This window comes from Diadema antillarum, unplaced genomic scaffold (assembly GCF_040938485.1).
Source record: "Diadema antillarum isolate AM-2024a unplaced genomic scaffold, OU_Dant_1.0 seq00000300_RagTag, whole genome shotgun sequence".
Taxonomy (NCBI): domain Eukaryota; kingdom Metazoa; phylum Echinodermata; class Echinoidea; order Diadematoida; family Diadematidae; genus Diadema; species Diadema antillarum.
The window spans coordinates 1,329,133-1,354,396 of NW_027271323.1; the positions used below are offsets into that span (position 1 = coordinate 1,329,133).

Consider the following 25,264-nt stretch of genomic DNA (forward strand, 5'->3'; position numbering starts at 1 on the left):
ATCAGTAACCAGGATGCCACGCACTGACCAATGAGATCACTTCCTCGTTGCTAGGGGCGGAGTCTAGGTGCGGTGCTAAATCCAAATCTTCGGACACGTTTCTGTTCCGTTCAAAGTTGGAAAATCATGGCCCAGAAAAATGCTATTTTCTTGCCTTTCCTTTGATCATTTAGCTTCGAAATTTCGGCAGATGATAGAAGATACATTAGACTACAAAATTATGTCAAAAACAGAAATCTGAACGCTTTGACGGATTTTGATGATCTGACTTCAAACTCGATTTTCTCGGCTCACCCGTCAGCGACTTTAGGATCCTTTTGTTGTAGCGGGTCACATATACACACATATACACACACACACACATCCATACAGAAATGCATCCCATGAACTCCACTTGCTCTCTCTCTCACTTGGTATGTCTCTCTCCCTCTTCCTTTGTACCTCTGCAATAAAAACATCATTTCCTCTCCCTCGTCTACCCTGCCAGTAGAATTCTATCCCAGGCCACCATGTTGGAGGTTTGAGGAAACCTCAATCCCACGCCACCTCATTGGAGATTTGAGGGAGCATCAGTCCCAGGCCACCTTGATGGAGGTTTGAGGTAGCGTCAATCCCACGCCACCTTGTTGGAGGTTTGAGGGAGGGTGGTGCCGTTCTCCTCAATCTTCACCTTCCGCGCTGTTCCCGTTGACAGGACCCTGGGACCCCTGGCCTGGCGGGAGCGCACTGGGGCAGACGTGGAACGCGGAATCGGCTTGCCTGCCGTCGTGGCAGCCGTCGTTGGGCGGCTGTTGAAGCCCATTGTGGTGTTAGGCCGACTCTGTCGACTCGATCCTTTGAAAGGGATTGACGTGTACATGCCATTACGAAGTCACAAATGAAATTGCAATGGATAGGTAAATGAATCTAAATATGCATATTCTATTGAGACTAAAAGTACACTGAGTTTGAGTGAGTCAAGTACACCCTAGACTTGCATGGAAGTTGATGGAGAGTTATCCAATCTTTTGCCTCTGAAAAACACTAGTTTTTAAGCAGCACTGAATTCAAATATGGACAGGTCTGACATCTGGGTGACCTGTGTTGAAACCCCTGGTTATCTTACAGCTATAAACGGATTACCTTTGCTACAAGTCCCTCTGCTTGACGCAAAGTTTTCTCGCAATGCGTTTTTGTTACTCAGCCCTAACTTTGGCGGTACTACAGCAAGACGTGAAGGATACTGGATGCACAGAAATAGGCAGTTCATAGATGTCTGTGGATTTTGTAATACTTTTGGCTAGAGTGCACTTCTAAAATCCACAAAAATATCTTTACAATTTTCTGAATGCATTTTTAATGGTGTGAATTGTGTGCTTCATCATATTGATAAATACTATTATAGTAGTAGTACAGCTGTAGGCCTATGTGCATGTGTGCATGTGTGTGTCCTAGTATTTATTTCAGTGCATGTATGCTAGTTGCTTTCTGTGCAGACCGTACATTCCAACGGATTGTGAGTCCGTACTAGTAAATCAACTTTCATGTATGGAAGTGTCAAATCAAATTCTGTCGTTTTGGTGAATTGGGATGAAAAAGTACAAATATAAGCAATTTTATTCCGCAAGTACAAGTATAAGAACCTGTGAATAGGTTTTATAGCCACTCAGTGGGAAAGTTCAATCGTAGAAACGTGAAGATGTTTAGAGAACCGTTGAGGAGGAATGATGCTAAATACTCACCCCTTGGTCTTGGAGGAGGGACTGCCGCTGGTCCTCCGTGCTTCTCCAAACTGAAGAGAGAGAATGAAGGGGGGGGGGAGGGGAGAAGAACAAGCTTAGAATAAACATGGAATGAAAGATCATTCTAACAAAAGAACCTCTCATTTGCATGTTCTTGGAGTTCGATACAGAACCAACTAATCTATGGCTAGAAACAGTGTATCATGCCAACCTTTCTGACTGAAAAATAAGGATGATGTGGCTCAAAAGTAGGAAAGAAAGAGCAGGTCCCATACGAGTGTGTAGTAAAATTATCAAGAAAAATAGGAAACTACTATTAAAACAAGAGCTGGGAATGGTCAAAATTTAGGCTCTTTCCTCCAAATTCAGTATTATTGGGAGGTCTGCTTCATACATTTTAATGCAATCTATTCAATCCCATGTGGTTACACATTTAAATCAGTCCTCAGTTATGATAAGCTAGATTGAGTAATCTGCCACAGAGTTCCAACTGGTACGTACCTGAGTGCTGGAAGGCCTACAATTTCCTGTCGGCGGAACTCCTCGGTGAAGTCCCGAGAAATCTTCCCGTCCTTGTCCAAGTTGTCCATGAGTTTCTGGAAGAGGCCCGGCGTGTTGCGGGTGGCGATGAGCAGGAGCCGCGTGGCCGTGCGGTTGAAGGTCAGGTAGCCCACGGCAACGGCGGCGGAGTGTCGCACCTCCATGTTTGCAGAGTGGAGGTGGCCAATGAGGATGTCGACAGCACCCGAGGTGATCATGGCGTCTGGGATGCCTGCCCTCGTGTGGGCAAGGCTTGCCAGCAGGCTCCCTGCAATGGGGAGATAAAAGTGCAAACATGAATTAAATGGACAGTTAATCAACATATGAGTATTGCTGATGGCAGTGAGGACACTGGCGAAAATAGCATTATTTTCTCTCTTTTTTTTGGGGGGGGGGGGAAGAAGGGATGTGGGGAGGATTAAAGGACAAGTTCACCTTCATAAACATAAGGATTGAGAGAATGCAACAATAATAGTAGAACACATCAGTGAAAGTTTGAGGAAAATTGGACAATCGATGCAAAAGTTATGAATTTTTAAAATTGTTGTGTTGGAACCGCTGGATGAGGAGACTACTACAGCTTGTGAGTCATATGCGTACAACAGTATAAAGAAAATGTAAAAGAAAATTCAACATATTTTCACTTTTTTCGCATAATAAAAGAGCACTTGACTTGCCTCTTTCTAAAGGCGGGAGGAATAATATTACCCATAACATTTGTCGGTAACGAGTCAGGGGAATGTGTACTTTTGTCAAAAGATGGAATTTAGTGAAATTCTCTTTATATTTTCCTTATATTGTTGTACGCATGTGACATCTAAGTTATACATACACTGCAGTAGTCTTCTCATCCAGCGGTTACTGCACAAAAATTTCAAAAATTCATAACTTTTGAACGGATTGTCTGATTTTCCTCAAACTTTCACTGATGTGTTCTACTAATATTGCTACATTCTCTCAATCCTTATGTTTATGAAGGTGAACTTGTCCTTTAAGGAATTGGGGATGCTCAATATCCTGCTGTAAGGATTGATATGTTCCTCATAATTATAAAAAAATTTTTCAAATGTCTACAAAGGGTGTCTGTGCGAACTGCTCTAAGTTGCAGCATCTGTGGAAAAGTTCTCATTGAAGAATGAGAAAGGCATAACATGCAAATCAGTGCAGACACAGTATTCTTCTGGCAATACATTGATGATTTCTGCATCAAAGCAAAGGAACAATGGACTGAGAACAAAACTTAATTAAATGGAGATAAGGAATATGATTCATGAACTGGCCTCTTTGCTTTCCTTGAAACTTTTGTCATGAAACAAATTAAAAACAGGATTGAATCCACAGTTGCTTACCCACTAAGATGACAGTTTCTTCATCATCAGACTTGAGCAGACCCACGAGTCTTGTCACACCCTCGGCCGATAAGGAGACCTGGTCGCGGTCAACAATCACCCTAGCTAGAACCACAATCTGTTGGGATGGGAGAAGGAAATGGTAATGGACACCAGACAACAGCCTCTACCCAAACAACAAAGGAAAAGAATGTCACCTACATACTTGGGTCCATGCCAAATGTTTACATAATATTATGTAGTTTATGGCACTAAATGTACCATCTGTATATTAGTCACTTTAGGTACACATCTCAAATTAAAGTCTACAAGAGCTGTCACATTGTTTTAAATTGCTTCTTTGCTTTCAGATACACAGTATTCTACAGCTAAACATATCTTTACCCACAAAAGCACAATACATCACTGAAACCTCCATGGAACAGTCAGAATGCATGACATTTCAGGCATGTTAATCAAAATTTAGGACTTGTCATGAAAACAAGAGCTTGGCCACTATCTGACATGGTAATGTTATAGCCCACCTTTTAAGTTCTAAGGTTAGATTTAACAGACCTGTCTTCATTCCTGTAAAATACTTGGTTTCTTTGAGTGCTTTTGATGCCACAGCAAACTCACAGGTGTGACACAAAGCAATGAAGGAGATCTTTGTAAGAAAGACTGTATTATACATGTGGTATACATACACTAGGAACATATCATATGATGACGATGATTTCTCGCCATAATATACAATCACAAATTTAACAAAGGCAGAGAAGATCATCGCCCGTGGACAAGGGAGGCAATTCACAAGAGGAAAACAGCTAGCACAATGAACAGAGACTCGGGCCAATATACATTGTATTCTCTCACATGTATATGATACCATTCTCTCATGTCCAGCGTCATATCGCCATCTACGACGCAGTCTGAAGAAGCCACCAGTAGGAGGCGAAAGTACTCACTAAGGTACAAAACGATTTTTGTGATAGTGAAAGAAGAACATACTTCTATTAAATCACCAATCAGATGAATGTCATTCAGGATTCATGAATACTTAGTTGATAAAGAGCTCTACAGCCAATGGGTTAAGATATCATCATCATTATCATCCTCTTCATCCTTCTCCTCATCATCATAGTCATCGTTTTCATCTTCAACACCATTATTGTCACCATCACCACTACCACCATAATCATCATCATCATCATAATCATCATCGCCATCATCGCTATCATCGTCATCAACGCCATCATCACCATCATCAAAATCATCACCACCACCACCACCACCATCATCATCATCATCATCATCATGTAATATCCATCTTTCACATTCTGTGGGGTCAGACATTTAATTTCCTGTCTGGTCTTTTTCAAGGATGCCCACTCTGTGGTTTAAAAGTTTACAATGCCCTCTGCAAATGTCTTTTTCCTGGTTTTTGCAAAATATGTCCCATGGTCTTGGACCAGACACAAAGAAGTTTGTAGCTTCCTATACCCAGAAAATTTCATCTCTTCTACCACATGCCCATACTACCACAGCCGAATCAGCCTTCATGCCCTCTGAAAATCTCAACATAATTTTGCGACACACCAAAGGCCCACCCCCTAATGCGGTATCTATTAGGATATGAGATTCTACAGATGTAAGATGATCAGGTTGCCATGGTTACCTGGTAAGAGGCATGGGCCTGGTGAGCCTCTTTCTCCGAATCGATGAAGCGCTGAAAGTTGGCCATCCTGATCCCTCCCGCCTCCCTGATGGCGTACTGCTGGCTGGTGTTGTTGAAGGCAAACGTGGCTAGGGCAGTTCCTGCTTTCAGTCTCACGTCCTACACAGAAATATGATGCAGATGCAGGAGAGAAATCACACTTAACTCAGTGTTTTCCACCCATTTGGTCTCACAGGGATGCTGGAAAGCCCAATGAGATATGATACAGGATGTATGATTGATAGCTGGAATGTGAAATTAATTGATGCCAGGCCATTATCCGTCTAGCAGACTTCTCGCCTCTCCCCCTCTCTATTCCTTGCTCTGCATCAATTCTACAGCCTCAGAAAAGTACAACTAGTAGCATCTGCTACTCAATTTTGAATGAAACTGGCCATATTTTGCTTTAAAGAGTTGATAATGCAAAGTCTTGCACAATATTTTGATAATGCACCTAAAGGAAAGTACAACATACATGTAGCTCTACAAAATTTTGTTAAGATGTACGTATGTGGTGACTAACAAGTAAATGTTTGACAAGATCATGAGACTATTCAATATTCAGATTTGACAAAAAGTCAAATTAATGCGGCAATAAACTGGACCATGCGTTCAAGAAATTTCATCACTGGTATATCCAGAGCAAATGATTTGTATGCTCCTGCTGTTACAATTAGATACCCATGAATGATTTGCTAAGAATTTGTGAAGAGGGTCAACATTTGGAATCAGTGGTATACTTGAAAGGCAAAATAGTAAACCAGCACTGATCTTGAAAATCAGGCAACTTCTGTAAAAATTAAGTTCTTGGGACCAGCAGTTATCTTTAGTTATATCGAATTTTTTTCATTGCCGAATGAATAAAGTGTATAAATAATAATAATAATAATGATAATAATAGCAGACATTTTTATAGCGCCTTTTCCACCGGATACAAAGCGCTATGAGATGTCATCCCTGGTCGCCATAGGAGATAAAATATATACAAATTACCAGGCAGTGACAGTACAAGTCCAATGCACATATAGGGATATCAAAATAAGTAGGTCTTTAAAGGACAAGTTCACCTTCATATACATTAGGATTGAGAGAATGCAGCAATATTAGTAGGACACATCAGTGAAAGTTTGAGGAAAATTGGACAATCCGTTCAAAAGTTATGAATATTTCAAGTATCTGCGCAGTCACTGCTGGATGAGAAGACTACTACAGTGTATGATGTCACATGCATACAAGTATATAAGGAAAATAAAAAGAGAATTTCACAAAACTTTTTACTTTTTGAATAAAGTGCACATTTTTTCGACTTGCTACTGACGTATGTTGAGGGTAATATTATTCCCCCTGCCTTCTGAAAGAGAGAAGTCGAGTGTTCTTTTGTTATGCGAGAAAAATGGAAATATGTTGAATTTTCTTTATTCTTTCTTTATATCGTTGTACTCATGTAACATCACAAGCTTACTTAGTCTTTTCATCCAGCCATGACTGAGCAGAAACTTCAAAAATTCATAACTTTTGAACGAATTGTCCGATTTTCCTCAAACTCTCACTGATGTGTTCTACTAATATTGCTGCATTCACTCAATCCACATGTCTATGAAGGTGAACTTGTCCTTTAAGTTTTGTTTGAAGTGATCCAGTGTTGGTGATGTTTTCAGAAGAGGAGGGAGCTGGTTCCACAGCCTGGGAGCAGAAGAAAAGAAAGCTGCATCGCCAGCTAGTTTGTTCCTGCATGGTTGCGTGAAGGTATAAAGATGCATAGATGACACTTGGGGATCTGAATTTTACTTCCTTGAATCTAGCACAACTGTTATAGCTGTGTTCGTTACATCAGGTGTGCACTGTATGCAAGAGAGTGGAAATTTTGTCCCCTGACCACATCCAAGCTCTCTCACCTCATCTCGCTCATGCAGCAGCTGCAGGAGGAGCTGGATGCTGAAGAGGGGCTCCTCCTCCAGCAGCTTCTGGTTGCCACGGTTACCAAGGATGATGGCGCCGAGGGTGACGGCAATCTCCACCTTGATGAGGGGGTTGGAGGAGCTGCGCAGGAGGCTCACCAGGGTGCTGATGGCCCCCTCCTCGGCGATCTTGCCCTGGGTTACGGGGTTGTTCCTGTTGGCCACGCCTATGAGATAAATCCCCATCAGAGATGAGAAGAATTGACTCAGTGTTCAACTGCTTGCAAAGCAGAAATCTGCACTGTCTAACTTAAACTATTAAAAAGAGTATAAAACTTACAGCATAATTATAGGAGAAAAGATATTGCAAAGTAACAGTTCAATGTCCAATCTATCTCTATCCTATTTCTTACAATTTTGAAAAAAAAACCCAAACAAACAAGTCATTCATTGTGATGACATTGTTTCATTATCAAAACACCATTTATCACGTCTTGATTAGACCTTGCCAGAAAAAAAACTTATGGATGAAAATGAAAATTTGCAAAAAAGTAGGGAAGCTACTTCCTTTCAAAATGGAAAGGACAAGTCTCTGGGAAAATTATTTATATATTACTGAACAAACAATCCCACAGATATATCCACACTGTAGTAATGTAAACCGAACATGTTCTCAGTATCTAAGGGTTTGCAAAACCATTGGCTGTGAGTGACTTTAGAGAAGCTGTGCAGGCACATCTTTCACTGTCACCTTATAGTATTCTTTTATTATGAGCTCTTTTTTGAGACATGACTATCATTTTTGGTACTGAATAATGTCACTCTAATAATTAATATTTGCATAAGCTCCTTTGTTGAGTTACGTATGAGCTCCCCTGCGGAGACTTCCAATACATGTTGTATGAGCTCCCTCGTGGAGACCTTGTGAGCTCCCTTGCGGAGACTTCCAATAATTATATGAGCCCCTTTGTGGTGACGTTATGAGCTCCCTCGTGGAGACTTTTTGAGCTCCCTCGTGGAGACATCATATGGCATATCTCATATTCTTGTTTGATATCTTAGATTGATTATGTTTGATTTATGCCGGTATTGTCTGGAGCAAATTATTTGTTGTATAGGGACCCATTTTTCTCTCTCTCTTCTTTCTTTAAAACACACACACACATCTATCACCACTGGAAGAGAAGCTCAACATACCAATGCAGAGAGTGCCCAGGGCCCTGATGACCGTCAGCAGGACACGCTCCACAGTTTTGGTGGAGCGTAGGATGCGGACCAGCGGGAGAATGCCATTCTCTTTCTTGATCTCGTTCTGGTTGTCGAAGCTCTCCCTCGTGAGAGCAATCATGGCCATGCAACCTGTTAAAGAAAAAAAAAAGGGAGGTGTGAGGCAATGCACATATATTGACCTCTGACCCTACGATTGTTAAATGACTGATTCAACATTACACACAATACAATTACTGCACAAAAACACAACACCAAAAGGGGGCGGGGAAACAAAAGCCATATGACATGCTGAGATTTGCAGACAGGAATTAACAGGTTTCATGGAAAGAAATCACAAACTTTGCAGCTTATTCCAGAGAAATTACCAAAAAGGGAAACTGTCATTCAAACAATGAAGGCACCTTGGTGAGACAAGCCGATTCATCCCTCATACAATTGTTTCACTGACTGAGAGTGACAACACTAGCCACATATGACACATATATCTACATGTACAACAGTGTATCTTTCATCTCATTTGTCTCATTTTCCATCTGACAAGATGACTTGATAGCCCATGTTCAGCTGCCATAGCTGGTCTTCCATGGTGTCCAGTTGGATGTGAGGTGGACCACTTTAACAGGGTATGCACCTTGCTCTTTGCGATGAATGAACGAAGTGGGATCCTTTACAAGTATGAGTTGTGATTCTCTTATGCTTGAGACCTCCATTTTACGTTCTATGCGAGGGACAGTGTTTTGCCTCTTACTAGAGGGGATGGGGTGATTACACACAACACTGTTCAGTTAGACTCGGTACCTACCCACATACTGCAGTCTCTCTGATTTGACAATAAGGTCGATGATGCCGCTGATGCCAATGTACTGGGCAATCTCCTTCTGTTGTCTCCTAGTGTGTCCCGCCAGGGCCCACAGGGAACATGCTGCCTGCTCCTTCACATCTAGGGCCCAGAACTATGAAAGAAGATACACCACAAATGTCATGAACATTGTCAATAAACCAAACAACACCACATGAAACAAAATAAATACAAAAAAAAAAATCAGTTTCATTATGCATCAAAACCAGCTTAACCTACATACAGGAAGGTGAACATTTGTGTAGTGTCAGCACATTATGTACCACAAAAATTCCACAGACTTGTTCACAGTAACTGTCAAGGTCACATGAAAGTGATGTACCAGTATCTGGTGTGACCTCCGTATCAAATTGTACACAAAGATTACAAGAAGCAACTTTTGAATGTACATATGGGTATTGATATCTACATATCAGGGAAAAATTAAGTTGGTAGTTTTTCTCAATACACTCTAAGACGACTTAAAATATGAATTTTAAAGCTCTCACATAATCTAAGGAGATCTATTTCCATCATAATTTTTTGCTTGTCACAATGAAACCAGAGAGAAGTTTGGGCAACAAAATTAAAAGTGAATCACATCAAAGCCTGAGAAAATTTGTCACAGTCTTGCTGAAGTCAGCTAATACCTTTAAGGTGTCTTATGACACAGGGAATGACAGGGTAGGATCCATCTGTGGGTGCGTTGGAGCACTTTCCCAAAATCTACTGTACCGTACCATACCATGTGAAATGTTGACCACTTTCTGATGTGTTCTAAAAGTGAACCATAATGGTACCAGATATATCCATAAGAAGAATGTGTGTAACACGCACTTTATCATGACGCAAACAGTTGATTCTCTTTGTTTGGGACACCTCTATGCAGTGTGAGTGCGGCAGGTGCGTGACCCTGTTGCTACAAAACATGTGACCCCTCTGACTTGAGTCCGAAAATAAACCCATGAGGTAAGCTACTTGTATCTCCACAGAGCTCTCCAACACTCCCAATCTGGTATGGCATGCTACGCATTAGTTTGGATCGGATCGGTTCACACTTGAGCACTCGAAAGCGACCTTTGACCTTACCGTCAGGAGCTTGATGAGTGCCGACGGAGCCTGGAGGTCTAGGATGGCACGCTGGGAGTCGGGATTATTCTCCCCAAGGGACTCCAGAGCCGCTGCTGCCTTCACCTGCACCTTGATGTTGTGGCACTTGATGAGTTTGACCAGCGGGTCGACAGCCCCGGCAGCTATCACTTTGTTCTGATTCTCGTGATGACCGTACGTCAGGGCAGCGAGGGCAGCAGACGAGGCCTCCTTGAGGTCATCTGTGATGGTCAGTGATTGGTCAGGAATGATGGAAGAGATTCTTACTATACTTTCTAATACAGCATTTGGATATGGATTTAATTTATTGCTCTTCATCTGGTAGACAGTAAGGTCTGCATCAAAGCTAACAGCATGACATATTCAGACCAATAATAGACAAATTCCACTGAAGCTTTATTTCCTGTTTTCAGAAAAAAAAATTACTCCCTTAAAAGGGGGAAAAAAAACTTCATCTTAATTTTGCTTTGAAAAAATGCATTGCAATTTATATTTATATATTGAAGTCATATGTCTGTGGCTACAGTAAGTTTTTGTTCCTCTTCACATGGTGAGCAAAGAAACAACCTGTACCAAGAGGATGGATTAATAAGGAAGAGAGACAGAAAGAAGACAAACAAACTCATATCATTTCATATTGAATGATAATGAAAATGTAATACATTGACAATGCTAAAGGTGCATGGTTCTAGTAGTGTAGAGGGCGCTGTTGAGGATACTTCCGATCTGCGTTAGCATTGATACGAAGATTACCGAAGTTGAGCTGTCATCAAGAGTGAAGTGCGTAGGTGTTGCTAAGTAACGTTGCCTTCGTTGTCTTCTCTGCAAATCGCGTTAATGCCATGGTGTGTGCATATGTGCTTGTTATTACATTGTATAACATCACAAATGAAGTTTGCCAAAGCTGTCATCCCCCTCAGCGGAATCATGAGCCGAACTGTGATCGGACCACTGACTACAGTGAATCAGACTTCTTCGGACTCGGGGAAGTGGGCCATAGCTTAAGCGCTAAAGAGGAGTCGATAGCGTAGGTCTTTATAGGAAACTTGCGCCGTGCACCCGTGTACGCATTTGACTAAAACACCGGGACCATGCACCTTTAACATGAGGGTGGGGCATAAGTCTGTAGCTACAATTTGCATTGTCCTTCACACAGTGCAGATAATAAAAAGAAAAGGCATATTTGAAAAAAAATGAAGAAAAAGGACTGACCTGAGTTCACTGTGAGGAACTCTACAAGCGGGGCTATGCCTCTGTGTTTGGCAACGAGGGACTGGTTCTCATCGTGGTCCAGACACAGCACGCGGACGGCATTGACCGCCTGCTTAAGGACGTCCTCCAGCTCGGAGTCCAGGAGGTGGATGAGGGGAGGGATGCCGCCCTCCCTGCTGAACGCCGTCTGGCTCTCATCGCTGGCTGCCATGTCGCCGATGATGATGGCTGTCCGGGACTGGATGTCGTCTCGCGGTGAGGAGAGGAGTTTGATGAGGGTGGGGATGCCGCCGGCTGCAGCGATGGCTTCACAGATGGGCTCGTTGCGGGACATGTTACAGAGCACGGCCGCCCCTAGCGACTGCATCTCTGATATCTGCATCTGAAGGATCTTCACCAGGGCTGGTATACCATCTTGACATAAAAAGATAAAAATTCATGCAGTATTTGGTCTATATACTAGCAATGAAACCAAGATATTGACATTTTAATTAATAGAAATATAATACACACAACTTTTCTCTGAAATTGGCATCTGAAGAACCTCCACCAGGGCTGGTATACCATCTTTACAAAAATTGATATCAATCTATGCAGTATTTGGTCCACATACTAGGAATGACACTAAGATATTGACACTGTCATCTAAACAAATACCGAACGCGTACCGGTAATTTACAATTTTGCAGAGTTCAATTCCTGGAGTCATTCATCAATCAATCTTCTTTTGACCATGGATATATTTTTCAATGAAAGAGTCAGTGAAACGTAAGTTTTCACTGGCAGAAGTTAATACAATATGTACATGTGTACAATAGACAACTATTCTTCCATGATCAAACAAAACTGAAGTTGAGGGCCACAAACTCATCGGTATTTGCATAATTCCAAGCGGATATCATCAATGAGGCAGATATTATTTTGACACTAGTACTTTCAGGATGAGAAGAGCAGAATGCACTTATATTTCTTTCTATATAATACATTACTGGCTATAATTTAAAAAAAAGTTTAATAATGTCCACAGATTAATAGTACCTACATGTAAGTGAATAAAACAACCAATATTCTTATAGGGATTGAGAGAACACAAAAACAAAAACAACTAGAAATGTCGCTATGGTGACTGGTATGCCTCCGCCATAATGCATGATTCTCCTAATAGGTCTAGATAGTACATGTGGACAATGTGTGATTACATTTTCACAAAACTGGCAAAATATTGAAATGACAAGTTTGTCAGAAATGTGTTGAATGTTCACCTTCCTTGAACTTGGTTTAATTGGATGAATAGGAGAGCATGTATTTGGGGATTTAAGGACTTTAACTTGACTTTGACCCATTCATACATTTATGCATTGAGTAATTTTCATGGTACCGGTATGGAGAAAAAGTGCAATTTCTGTACTGAATAGTAAATTGTTACCATGTTCATCTGGCCTTAGACCCTAAAATTCATAAGATAATCACTTTCAGGTAGAACATGCATAGATATGCAGTAAGTTTCACAATAAATTGAGCCACTTCCGAGATATGGAGGAAAAAGTTAGTTCAGCACTTTCACTTGATCTTTGACCTTTGAGGCAATAAAAAAAGAAAAAGAAAAAAACTCTCCAGAGAATTTCTATTAGGTTACACATGCATACACCAAGTGTAAAAAAAAAAAAAAAACTTATCCTGATGGCACTGCATGAACATGAGGGAAATAGTAAAATTTTGAAGTGTTGCACTTGACCTTTGATCCCTGACCTTTGACCCCATGAACCCTACATTCTCTAGATAATCACTGCCAGTCAGTACATGTATATATACTATGTTGCATGAAGATACCTTGAACAATTTTCCAATTTACAGAGAAAAAAAAGAAGTTTTAATACTTTTACTCAACCTTTTGACCTTTGACCTTTGACCTTTGACCTCATGACCCAAACTTTCACCAGAGAATCTAAATTGGGTAATACATGTATACACTAAGTTTCAAGAAGATATCTTCAGGCATTGCATAGATATGGTGGAAATAGTGAAATTTTATGTATTTGACCTTGACCTTTTGACCTTTGATCTTGAGCACGTGCACCCAAAAGTTGATAGGCACAACTTCACCCCCTAATACACATACATGCCAAGTTTCATTAGGATACCACAACAGCTTTTGATAGTTACCTTGTCCACAAAATTCATTACGGACGGACGGAAAGACGGACGGACGGACGGAAGGACGGATGGAAGGACGGACGGACGGACGGACAACCCGAAAACATAATGCCTCCGGCACCACTTCGTGGCGGAGGCATAAAAACAAAAACTGAGGAATTGAACTGTACAAAAATGTTCATCCAACTGAATGAAATCTTCATGGCTTACTTGCTTTGAGGATGGCCTTCCAATGGTGCTCATTTGATGTAGTGAGAACTTCCAGTGATCTGACCGCACTGTCCTTCTTCCTGAAATCCTCCGAGACGAGCATGTCTGAAATACAGGCAGGAGAGAGAGAAATCTTCCCAGGTTTCTTCCTAAGTTTCTTCCTACGTCAGAAAATTAAGAAGTGCCTAGGAAAGACAGAATTGGTATTCTGACATTTTTTTACTAGGAACTTCTTAATGCAAATTAGGCCATCCTTATCCCTGCCCATGTCCTTTCTTAAGCCAATACGAAATGCCGTATCATAAGGAACCAACTAATGACAATCGCATATTATCATGACATAGGGTTAAATACACGTGTGTGCGGCATGTCCCCTTTCTCAGATGCAATTTCTTCCTAGAAAGGATTTCAGAGTACCACCCTGGGTGTGTGGACAGGAATCATGATGAAGTGCAGTGTCTCACACGGGAGGCCCATACCTTTCATTATGCACTTGTCTACTTGTATGATATTGTGTTATGATAAGGTCTTCTTTTATGCAGAATGTTACTCCCTTTCATTTATCTCAAGTATTCTCATTTCATACTCTGTGTCAAAAAAGTGCCGCATCCTAAAAGTAAAAAGAAGTACATAATCATGTAGGTGTTGAGAAGCTCTCCATTCTGTTTGTACACAAAGGGTTACTAATTTTATCCCCCCCCTAGAAATATTTTCTTCGGACTTGTTCTCGGTTTAAGATAAGAGTAATACATTTTTGCATGTGCCCCTCAGCAGATAAATTCTGTGTCTTAACTTAGAAAAAAAAAGAATATTATGGAAATTTGTGTACAAAACAAATGGCAAGATGCTCAACATCTACATATTACACAAACTGCCAATTTGTTCTACTCTTTAGAATTTGGCAACTTTGATGCATTATATCCCCCCCCCCCCAAAAAAAAAGAAAGAAAAAGAAAACAAATTCACTGATCTATATCCCTGATTTTTCGGTTTTCACACAAAGCAAAATAAAATCATGATGGAGTTTTCCTTTGATCTATTTACTAACCGACTAGTGTTTTCCAGACTGGTGCGTCAGGGTGGTTCCATTCAATGAAGAACTCCAGCACGCTGGTGTGGAACCTGAGAGCCGCCACGTGGACCATGTTGTTCCTCTCCGTGTCGACCTTTCGGATGTTTGAGCCAAGCTCGATGAGCAGTTTGACGGCCTCCAGGGCTCCGCTGCTAGCTGCTAGGAGAAGCGGAGTCTGCCGTAACCTGGTACACAGAAAGAAATGGTAATGTCTTACATTTACCATTGAAACTAGTCCACATGTAAACATTGGGAGCTTGTCTTTTTTTCAAAAGTTATCATTTGAATCTAATGTATTGTCATATCATCAGCAATGAGTCAAACCTCAACATATTAAAAAAGAAAAACAATAAAAAAGGTGAATGAACCAAAGAAGAGCAGAACGTTGGTAATTATCTATATGTGTATTGTTAACCTCACATGATTGTACTCAATTATTGCTATTTGTTGTTGTGACAGTAATGTGCAAGAGCGACAAAGTAAAGAACAAATTTGTTCCTGTTGGCTTTCTTAGGCTGAAACTGGTCTGCAAAAATGGCCAGAACACTGGAATCTGAAAGTCTTACTTGTTCCACGTCTCTAGCTCCATCTGATCCTCAAATTTCCTGATGAACATGCGCACGATGGGGGCGTGGTTGTAGAACGCCGCCAGATGGATGGGTGCCCAGCCCATTTTGTCCGCACTGACCATGTCGCCATGGTTACTGACCAGCAGCAGCGCTGCATCCAGACTTCCGCTCTTGGCGGCCAAGTGGAGCGGCGTGGTTCCTAGGAATGTCAGACAAGTTTCAAGTTTAGCATGATTAGAAAAGCAAAATATAAATGTCCAACTACAACCAAATAAACCTTGTTAAAGCAGTGTCTACTGAGCACAGTCACTTCAATATCCAATTGTGTCTCTTGGACGGCATATCCTTCAGGTGCATATAAGAGTATGACACGGTGAGGGCTAAGTACCAGAATCAATGCTTAAATATAGCGAATACATGTGGTTACAAGCCCTTGTCAGAATCTTTACAGTTACATGTAAGGATCTACTAGTAGAACTAGATATATCGCTACGGCTACTGATATGCCTCCGCCATAATGCATGGTTCTCCTAATAGGTCTATAGTACAATGTCTTGACAATGTGTGATGACAGTTTCACACAATTGGCAAAATATTAAAATGACAGGTTTGACACAAATGTGCTGAATGTTCACTTTTTCTAGAACTAGGTTCAATTGGATGAATGATTAAAATGTCAGAGTGCAGGTATTTGGGGAACTGATGATTTTTACTTGACTTTTGACCCTTTTATAAGTCTATGCATTGAGTAATTTTCAAGGTATTGAGAAAAAGCATAATTTCAGTATCAAATGGGAAAATAGCATTATCTAAACCTGGCCTTTGACCTTTGATCTCACAGTTCCAAAGAGAATCACTGTTAGGTTGAACATGCATAAATATGTAAGTTTCATGACGATACCTTGAGTTACTTTCGAGATATGGAGGAAAAAGTGCAATTTAGCACTTTCACTTGACCTTTTACCTTTTGACCTTTGACCTTTTGGCAAGAAACTTCCCCAAAAATATATATTGGGTAATACATGCCATACATCAAGTTTGAAAAAAAAAAAAACCCTTCAGGCATATTGCATTTTAAGGAAAGTAGTTATATTTTGAGGAGTTGACCTTGACCTTTGACCCCCTGACCTTTGACCCATGACCCCAACTTCCCTAGATAATCACTGCCCATCGGTACAAGCATATATACTAAGTTCCATGAAGATACCTTGAACCATTTGCGAGATATGGAGAAAAACATGAAATTTCAATTTTTTTTTCACAAAATAACCTGTGACCTTTGACCTTTGACCCTGTGACCTTAAAATCCACACAAAGTATCATCCCCCAAGGATATACCCTCATACCAAGTTTGATGTAAAACCACCACACGGTTCTTGAGATATCGACAAAAACAAAACGGGACGTACGGACGTACGGACGGACGGACGGACGGACGGACGGACGGACGGACGGACGACCCGAAAACATAATGCCTCCGGCCACTTCGTTGCGGAGGCATAAAAACAGAAAGAAAGTTGCACTTTCCAAACAAGACAGTAGAACAAAATCTTACATTTTGTATCACATCTTTTGTACTACATGTATGTAAAGAATTAAGTGTTCCTTGTGATTTTTTTTCTTTGTTTATTTGTTTTTAAGAGAGAGTTCTACTGACAACAAAATTAGTGACATGAAGGCACTTAGTAATAAGATTAATTTCATTCATATTTTAAGCACATTAGAAACTCAGTACATTTCCATAATATGGTACTGTGGATGTACAATCTGCATTTCAAGTTAAAATCAAATCTGTTCTTTTTATTGTTTTGTCTCAGTCTTTTCTTTATCTGGTTCCCCCTTGAAGGGAATAACGACCCTTAGCGGAACTAAACACACGTCAGGCAATGTGATTCACTGGGTTCCTGTTTTCAACTATGGTGTTACAGGTTTCCATATTCACAGGATGTTTCACAGCTGGTGAACTGAGAACTTTAAGGAAGCATGGGATATTGCCGAAATTGCGGGAAATAGATGAGAAAATTGTCCTGGTACACATACAGAAAACATACTGACAAACACACATAAACACATACAAACATACACACAGATGTATGTGCATGTACTGAAGTAAGTTTTCAACTCACACTTCCTAATTTGAGGAAGATATTGTGTGACCTCACAATCCTCTGTTGAGGAACACTTTCTACTGCGCTACAAGTATCTCTCCTGCTCCCACATGTAGGTAGGCAAGCAATACTATGATATATCACATAGTCTACATGAATACTGGTTGGTGATTGGTCATAACGCAATCACATGACCAATGCAAAGAGGATCAAAAACATTAAACATGTATGTACTGTGAGCAGTGACCACACCATCAGGTTTACCTCCGCTAAGGAAGGAGGAGGTTAAGCGATAACGTTGAATGAAACTTGTAGGAAAAGTTGACAATGACACAAGAACAGATGATTAAATTTTGGTAGTGATCCAGGAATTTTTATGGATTTTTGAAGGAATTTTGATCTTTCGGCATATAAGGTCAATGAACATAGGAGTCCTAGCTGCACATTCTGAAGGTTTACATACCCGCACTAAAGCGCATGCTCTGCTGATGATGTAAACAAAAGGCTTCTACATTGTATATGGGGAAATTGCATGCATGTTTTGTGAAAATGTGCTGCTAGCCTGGCAGAGGTCTGCATTCTCAGAGTGCTCCTGAGTTCTCTAGTTCAAGAATTTGAATGGCTGCCGATGGGTCTAGAAATTAGTAGCATTAAATCAAGTGTACTTATATAGACCATAAGGCATATTGCATTGTCTATCATTGTAATATAACACTTGATAGTCCCCTATGAGTTTTATTTTCCCCTCAAGACACTGTTTCATCATTATCTCTTGGGGGAAAATACAACTCCTGTGGGGACATCAAGTGTTTTTGACTAAACCTCTAAAGAGGCAAATATCTATAAATACAACGTGAAGAACATAATGATGCTTGAATGGATCACAGTGGTCACTGACAAAAATGAGAGTTCTGTGCAAGAGCTAACTCTTAGCTCACTTCAAAATGCGACGCTGCAAATAAAAAGACGCTTTAATGACTGATTTATATAGTCGCTGGGGTGACAAGACCTTGTATCTGCAATTTTGGTGAAAATGACTTTTTTGGATTAATGGTCAAATAATGGGTTAAGTGATGTCCTGTCCAAATCCCAACTGTCTTACTCCAAAAATGAAGCCACCACAGCATGTCAAAGGAAAGGCTATCCCATTCGCCACAGTGCTTTAGCCGCCATGTTTTTTGGCTCTCCTGAACATTTGACATTTTGTAGATACGAGGTCTTGTTGCCCCAGCGACGAATTATGCCAGTGCTCTGCAGTAGAAAAACTAAAAACACAACAAAACATGTATTAAAGCCATTCTGGTGCACACGGAACACACAAAGCGAAGCTTCTAGTCAAAACCAAATCTTTTGATTGAAAGAATAAAGCCTTTTCATAAACGCAGACATAACGGTTATGATGATGGTGTTATAGATATGAGAAAGAAGAATGATGTTATAACACATTCATGCACAAAAGATGTTATATTTATCAATGTGAATTAGAAAAGCAAAACACACAAGAGGACGGGTGAGATAGAACAAGGATAAAATGTTGGCTTATTTCTAGAGTCCCCAAAGCACCAATTCAGTTTGAATCCTGTATCCCTTCCACCATGCTAGAAGTATTCCACCAGTGGACCACCACCACCCACCAGTCCACTCGGTAGGAGGGAAAGTACTGCAGCAGTGCACCAGTGTTTGCACACAAACACATCCCGGCACTTTACCTTTCAAATCTTTTCTCATGATTGTTGCTTAATGGTGCACAAGAAAAAAAGAACATTTGCTATCATAATCACATTCACAATGACCAAAAAAAAAAAAGGAAGAAGAAAAGATGATCATCAAGCAATTCATTCCAGTTGCCATGGCAATGGCAACATCACCACAGCATAACTGATTAATCCTGCATGACTTCTCCCTTGTGACATTATCCCGGTAAGAACGAGTCCGAGTATACTCGGGCAGGCGTCTATGGGAAATGTGTGTTGTAGCAAAATCAAACCATCCTCAACGGGTTAATATCCAGCATGTCTGGTGTTTATGTAATGCACTTGCGGCATAAACTATAGTGCATTAATCAACATTTGACCTCAATTACTTTCATGAGAAAAAAAAAAAGAAAATAAGCTCTGACACAGCTCTGAATATTCAAATTATTGTATATCAAGTCTTTCAATGCCAGAAGAATTTCAGTCTTTGGCAACCTAGATGGGAGAAACTAAGACATTCTATTGTAAACCCCATTGTCACTTACAAGGAAACTTTAAAAAGACCTTTTCATGATGTAATAAATGTTGTGAAAGCACTCTCGGCACGGGTCTGTAGCTGATTCAATTTTAGCACTTCTTGTCATAATTTTGATGGAATGATGAATGTGCTCGATAAAACATTTTTTTTTTTCTTACACCATATCTCTGATTAAGACATATTCTTACTGTTGTGATAAAGCAGTGCAATTTTAGATGATACAACTTTTACACCAAATGGTTGAACCACATAACACTTGATAAAACTAGTCACAGAATTTGGTTCCCATTGCGCTACAAGCCTGTCTTTGGTAGTTATTAGGTGAATGTAAAGCATCCTACAGTATCTACAATGTATACTGCCTATTTTGTACAACTGCTAGCTACGAGATCAGAGGTGAACTACAGAATTCTAACTGTGAAATCCTATTCATTTGCTAAGCATGCTGGGGAGAAAAAAAAATGCACAAAGCTACAGTAGTATACTACTATGAATGCTACAAATTGTATTCATGATTTCACGTACAGAAACATTAACACTTGTGAAAACTTGATAGCTGCTACTGTGTGCTGAAACCAAGGGCAACCCTAAATGGCGATGTACACACTGCACTAGATGGATAGTGCGAGGAAGCTAAACTAGCAATTCTATTGCTGCAACTGCTGCTAAAAAGATCTTGCAGTTCTTCACAGTTTGGACAACCTGACGCACAGTACTCAGCAATCTTGCAAATACTCAACCTTCTTACCTCTACGAGTACCATCTATGGAAAAGATAATGGGATATTTAGTGATGAAAACATTAAAGGACAAGTTCACCTTCATAAACATAAGGATTGAGAAAATGCAACAATATTAGTAGAACACATCAGTGAAAGTTTGAGGAAAATTGGACAATCGATGCAAAAGTTATGAATTTTTTAATTTTTTGTGTTGGAACCGCTAGATGAGGAGACTACTGCAGCTTGTGAGTCATATGCGTACAACAGTATAAAGAAAATATAAAAGAAAATTCAACATATTTTCACTTTTTTCGCATAATAAAAGACCAATTGACTCGCCTCTTTCTAAAGGCAGGGGGAATAATATTACCCATAGCATTTATCGGTAACGAGTCAGGGGAATGTGTACTTTTTTCAAAAGATGGAATTTTGTGAAATTCTCTTTATATTTTCCTTATATTGTTGTACGCATGTGACATCTAAGTTATTCATACACTGCAGTAGTCTTCTCATCCAGCGGGTACTGCAAAAAAACTTCAAAAATTCATAACTTTTGAACGGATTGTCTGATTTTCCTCAAACTTTCAATGACGTGTTCTACTAATATTGCTACATTCTCTCAATCCTTATGTTTATGAAGGTGAACTTGTCCTTTAAAGAGGGTGATGATGATGAAGTTAGGATCACATGATGATGAAGGCTTATATACGTGTAGGCAGGGTTAAAGAGCCATTAATAAGATGATCAGATTAATACCTACCATAGGCTTTTATGCACATACATATGTAGATACACATATGTGCTATTACTAGAAATGTCCTTTGTTGTGATGTGGAAATGTATCCCCCAAACTAACCTCAGTTCTCCTATTTTGTAACATGCTAAGAGAGATGGAACAGCTCGGGCACAACTTATCAGGAGTTTGAACGTTAGACAGCTGGATTGTCCAATGGTACACCTCCATAGCATGTTAGAATTAAATATGGCATTGGAATATGGATGATACAGAGCATCCAAATAATTGTGACACAGTGGTCTATTAAAGGCTGAATCAAAGAGGAAATCACCCCCCCCCCAAAAAAAAAAAACAAAACAAAAAAAAAAAACCCAACAACAACAAAAAACACAGGTAATCAAATTAACCAATCAAACACTTCCACGCCAACTTTGAGCTCCATCTATTCAGTAATGAATTATTGCATTCCTGAGTGTTTTTAGCAAATGTCCATCTGGTTAGGGTAACCTTTGACCCTGCAAAAGATAATTATATATGGGCAGCACCATCAAGACCTATAGGTGTCTTCTGTGAAGAAGATTCACTCAATACTGCAGCTTGCACAGTCCGTACAAATGGATTTTTTTTTTCTTCAAATATTCACTTTTTTTTTTTCAATAAAAAAAGAGTCATCTACACCATAGGCACTGAGATTTTTCCATGATACATGATGGTGATCCATTGCAAAATCTGAATAAAATCCCCCAGGAAGTGTGATTTGACTGCATTGGCAGCATAACACTGCTAAAATCTACTGTAATTATCCTCCACTAACTCTGTCCTCTGAAGGATACAACCATCTACATGCAATATAATAACAGAGATAAGACTGCCTGACTGGAACAATTGCACTGAAATTGATAAATCTGTAACTGTGTGTGGAAGGAAAGGTAAATGACATATTAGATTTTGATTACAATGGAAGTGGTAGAAGCAGCATCATGAGAACACTTGCAAATGAAGTGAAATGGCACTGATGATACAGATGAGAATAACTGTAACAATGATGATAACAATGTTTCATAAAGAAAAGCATAAAGCATAAATTGTTTTCGTGCATTTAGTACAGCCCTTTAGAGAGGATAAAGTGAACAAGTTCTAAATCCATGAGACTTTAAGATAATGAAATACCAAAATATGGATACAGAAATCCATAGACGACACAAACCGACGATAATCAAGCAAAACTTGGCATCACACAGGGTTACATTGGAGTCTTGTGACCTGGAATAAACGCAGAGTTTCTTCGGTTTATGTAACTCACCCACTTGCGTCGTGAGGTGATGTCTGCGGACGCTGATATCTTGACCCTGGATCATCAGGAGCTGGATGATCTGGGCGCGGTTGTAGAGGGCGGCGTAGTGGACCAGGGAGTAGCCGTCCTCGTCCTGGTTGCCCAGACGGGCCGCCGGGCACTTGCGGGCAAGAGTCTGGAAGACGGAGACTAGTCCCCTGATGGATGCTTGCCGGAGCCCTGCTTGTAACGTCTGTAGGAAACAAAATTAAACAGTAAAAATGATGAAAACGTTATCACTCATGACCAAGAGCGGCATTATTGTTTCTCTGTGATGTCTTGAGATGCCATTCATCTGCATTGCCCTTATCCATTCACCAGCAGCTACGATTACACACAGGAAAGGTGCAATCAAGTTGACCTTTTTTTTATTCTAAAACTGAAGGGTACTGTACACATCATAGCTTTGAATCCAACAAAATGTCACTAAGTATTGCCTAAGAATAGAGTGCATATGGAGGCAGCAAATATTGCACAAATTCAGCAGTGGTGGTTACAAAATGACAACATCCTTCATCTTGAGAAATGAACATGTATTGCCCTATGAACATTGGAATAAGTACATCAATTATGTTAATAACTTTGTATTTCTATTGGTGCAATGCCTACCAGGAACAGCAGCACAGAGTATCTGCGGCATAGACAGTATACACTAGTGTTCAGAGCCATAGCGTCCCTCTCCTGAAGCACACACACACTAAACACACACGATTCTTCAAATTAAATACTGTTTCCAAGCTTGCTATGCATGTGGATCATTTTAAGGAGAGCGGCAAAGAAACACCATTGGTATGAAAATGGAAATACACACAGAACAAGACAGGTCTAAATTCTAGGTAATCTGCCTACATTTAATAACAAGCATATGAATATGATAGTAGTGGGATCTGTCATCTGGAAAATGGTGATTGTTCATAGGAAAGTTGTCATAATATATTTGCATATGTCAACTCATTCTGAAGCACAGATTTAACCCTAACCAGGCCGGGCTTTTTTGGGTGTTCTGTGGCCAGGGAGGGGTTGATTCAACCCCCCCCCCCCCCCCCCCCCCCCCCGAGATCTCGGCCATCGATCGCACAATCGCCATGAAATTTGGCATGTGCATTACCTGTGGCGTATTCTACCAAGCTATACAAAAAGAAATGGAAATTTTCGCCATAATGATTAATTATGCTAATATATGCATAAAATCATACATTTTGCTCTAAATCAGAAATTAAAGCTCCTAGAATCCTAATATTTGGTGAAAACATTCTTTGTAGCATTCCTAACAATGTACTTGAAAAAACAATTTGGTATCAAAATCAATTTCTTATGTATTTTATTGTTTTATGAATTTCTTATGTATTTCATTGTTTTTTCGACCTTCTGTTTTATCATTTTTTTTGCGCAAAATTTATGACAGAACCTATGTCAAGCATGATTATGCTAAAATTAATTAGTTTCAGCCTATGAAAGCAAAAATAATCATATCTTTATGAATAAGAAGAGAAATCTCCATTTGCATAGACTTTATACACAAAATCACGTTTTTGAGCCATTTTCGGTCTGACAGGCATGTATAAAACATCATGCAGCGTCTTAACGGTATGTGCGATTTTCGCGAAAATGGTGTCAAAAGATGCGTGAGACTTGAAAGTAAAAAGTCAGCGAACGGTGCGGTAAAAAAATTTCGCGCTGGGGAGTAGTCGCGAAAAATGTCGAGAGGGGGGTTGATTCAACCCCCTTGGCCTTTTTAGGGTTAATAGCTAGGACTGGATCTGGATAGAAATTCATGATAAATAGAGCTACTCCTACTTATTTCAAAACCAAATACACAAGATTGCCAGCCTGCTTATGTATGATTCCTTTCAGTTGAAGACACAGCTCCCAGAAGAAGCTCCTATACCACCCCCGGACTCACTTTAAACTTGATGGCCTGGTGGTAGCCATATCTCTTCTTGAACTGCTCGTGCATGTGAAGATCGGTGAGGGGGAGACGCTTTGGTTTCAGGTCTTTGATCTTCTCATAGAAGGCGTGGCACCAGAGGGGACGGGGAGGAGAGATAGGGTAGAAGGTCTCCAGATCCATGGAGAAGACATAGTACCTAGAGCACACAGGCAACAAGAGGATGAATAATAATGATCATAATGATAGCACTTGTCATCACCATCATCATCATCATCATCATCATCATCTTCATCATCATCATCATCATCTTGAAATAGTCTCTATGCATGTACACACGGAAGGAAAATCATCCAAACATTATAGTACATCACAACGTCATAATCAACAATTATCAAAAAGATGAGTTGTCAACGCAGATTTGAATGATCTGAAGACGACCTGATTATGAGCTGAGGAATTGAAACTAAAATAATGAGGATGATTAGTCTGAACTTGTGTGCTCTCGTATAAGACGAGTTTTCGCAGAGTGATTATGACAGAGTACATAGAGAGATGCTATGATCTTGTTGTTACAACCATTGACAATCCTTATTTCCATCAAAACTACTATCTTCTCTACTAAACATCCTATGTTCTTACATCAT

At 40.1% G+C, this 25,264-nt stretch overlaps 1 protein-coding gene across 1 annotated transcript in view; it reads right to left on the bottom strand.

Moving 5' to 3' along the window:
- Positions 1-297: 297 nt before the first annotated feature.
- Positions 298-25,264, bottom strand: part of LOC139730252 (ankyrin and armadillo repeat-containing protein-like) — a 31,197-nt gene continuing 6,230 nt past the window's right edge. The window contains exons 7-21 of the mRNA XM_071641136.1: positions 24,633-24,816; positions 22,700-22,922; positions 15,597-15,798; positions 15,007-15,215; positions 13,959-14,063; positions 11,595-12,008; positions 10,362-10,603; positions 9,237-9,387; positions 8,402-8,563; positions 7,202-7,431; positions 5,268-5,426; positions 3,611-3,728; positions 2,223-2,529; positions 1,722-1,771; positions 298-834 (exon numbers count right to left, since the gene is read on the bottom strand). Coding sequence (XP_071497237.1) covers positions 608-834; positions 1,722-1,771; positions 2,223-2,529; positions 3,611-3,728; positions 5,268-5,426; positions 7,202-7,431; positions 8,402-8,563; positions 9,237-9,387; positions 10,362-10,603; positions 11,595-12,008; positions 13,959-14,063; positions 15,007-15,215; positions 15,597-15,798; positions 22,700-22,922; positions 24,633-24,816 — 2,983 coding nt within the window. The 3' untranslated portion in view covers positions 298-607. The remainder of the gene's footprint in view (positions 835-1,721; positions 1,772-2,222; positions 2,530-3,610; positions 3,729-5,267; positions 5,427-7,201; positions 7,432-8,401; positions 8,564-9,236; positions 9,388-10,361; positions 10,604-11,594; positions 12,009-13,958; positions 14,064-15,006; positions 15,216-15,596; positions 15,799-22,699; positions 22,923-24,632; positions 24,817-25,264) is intronic.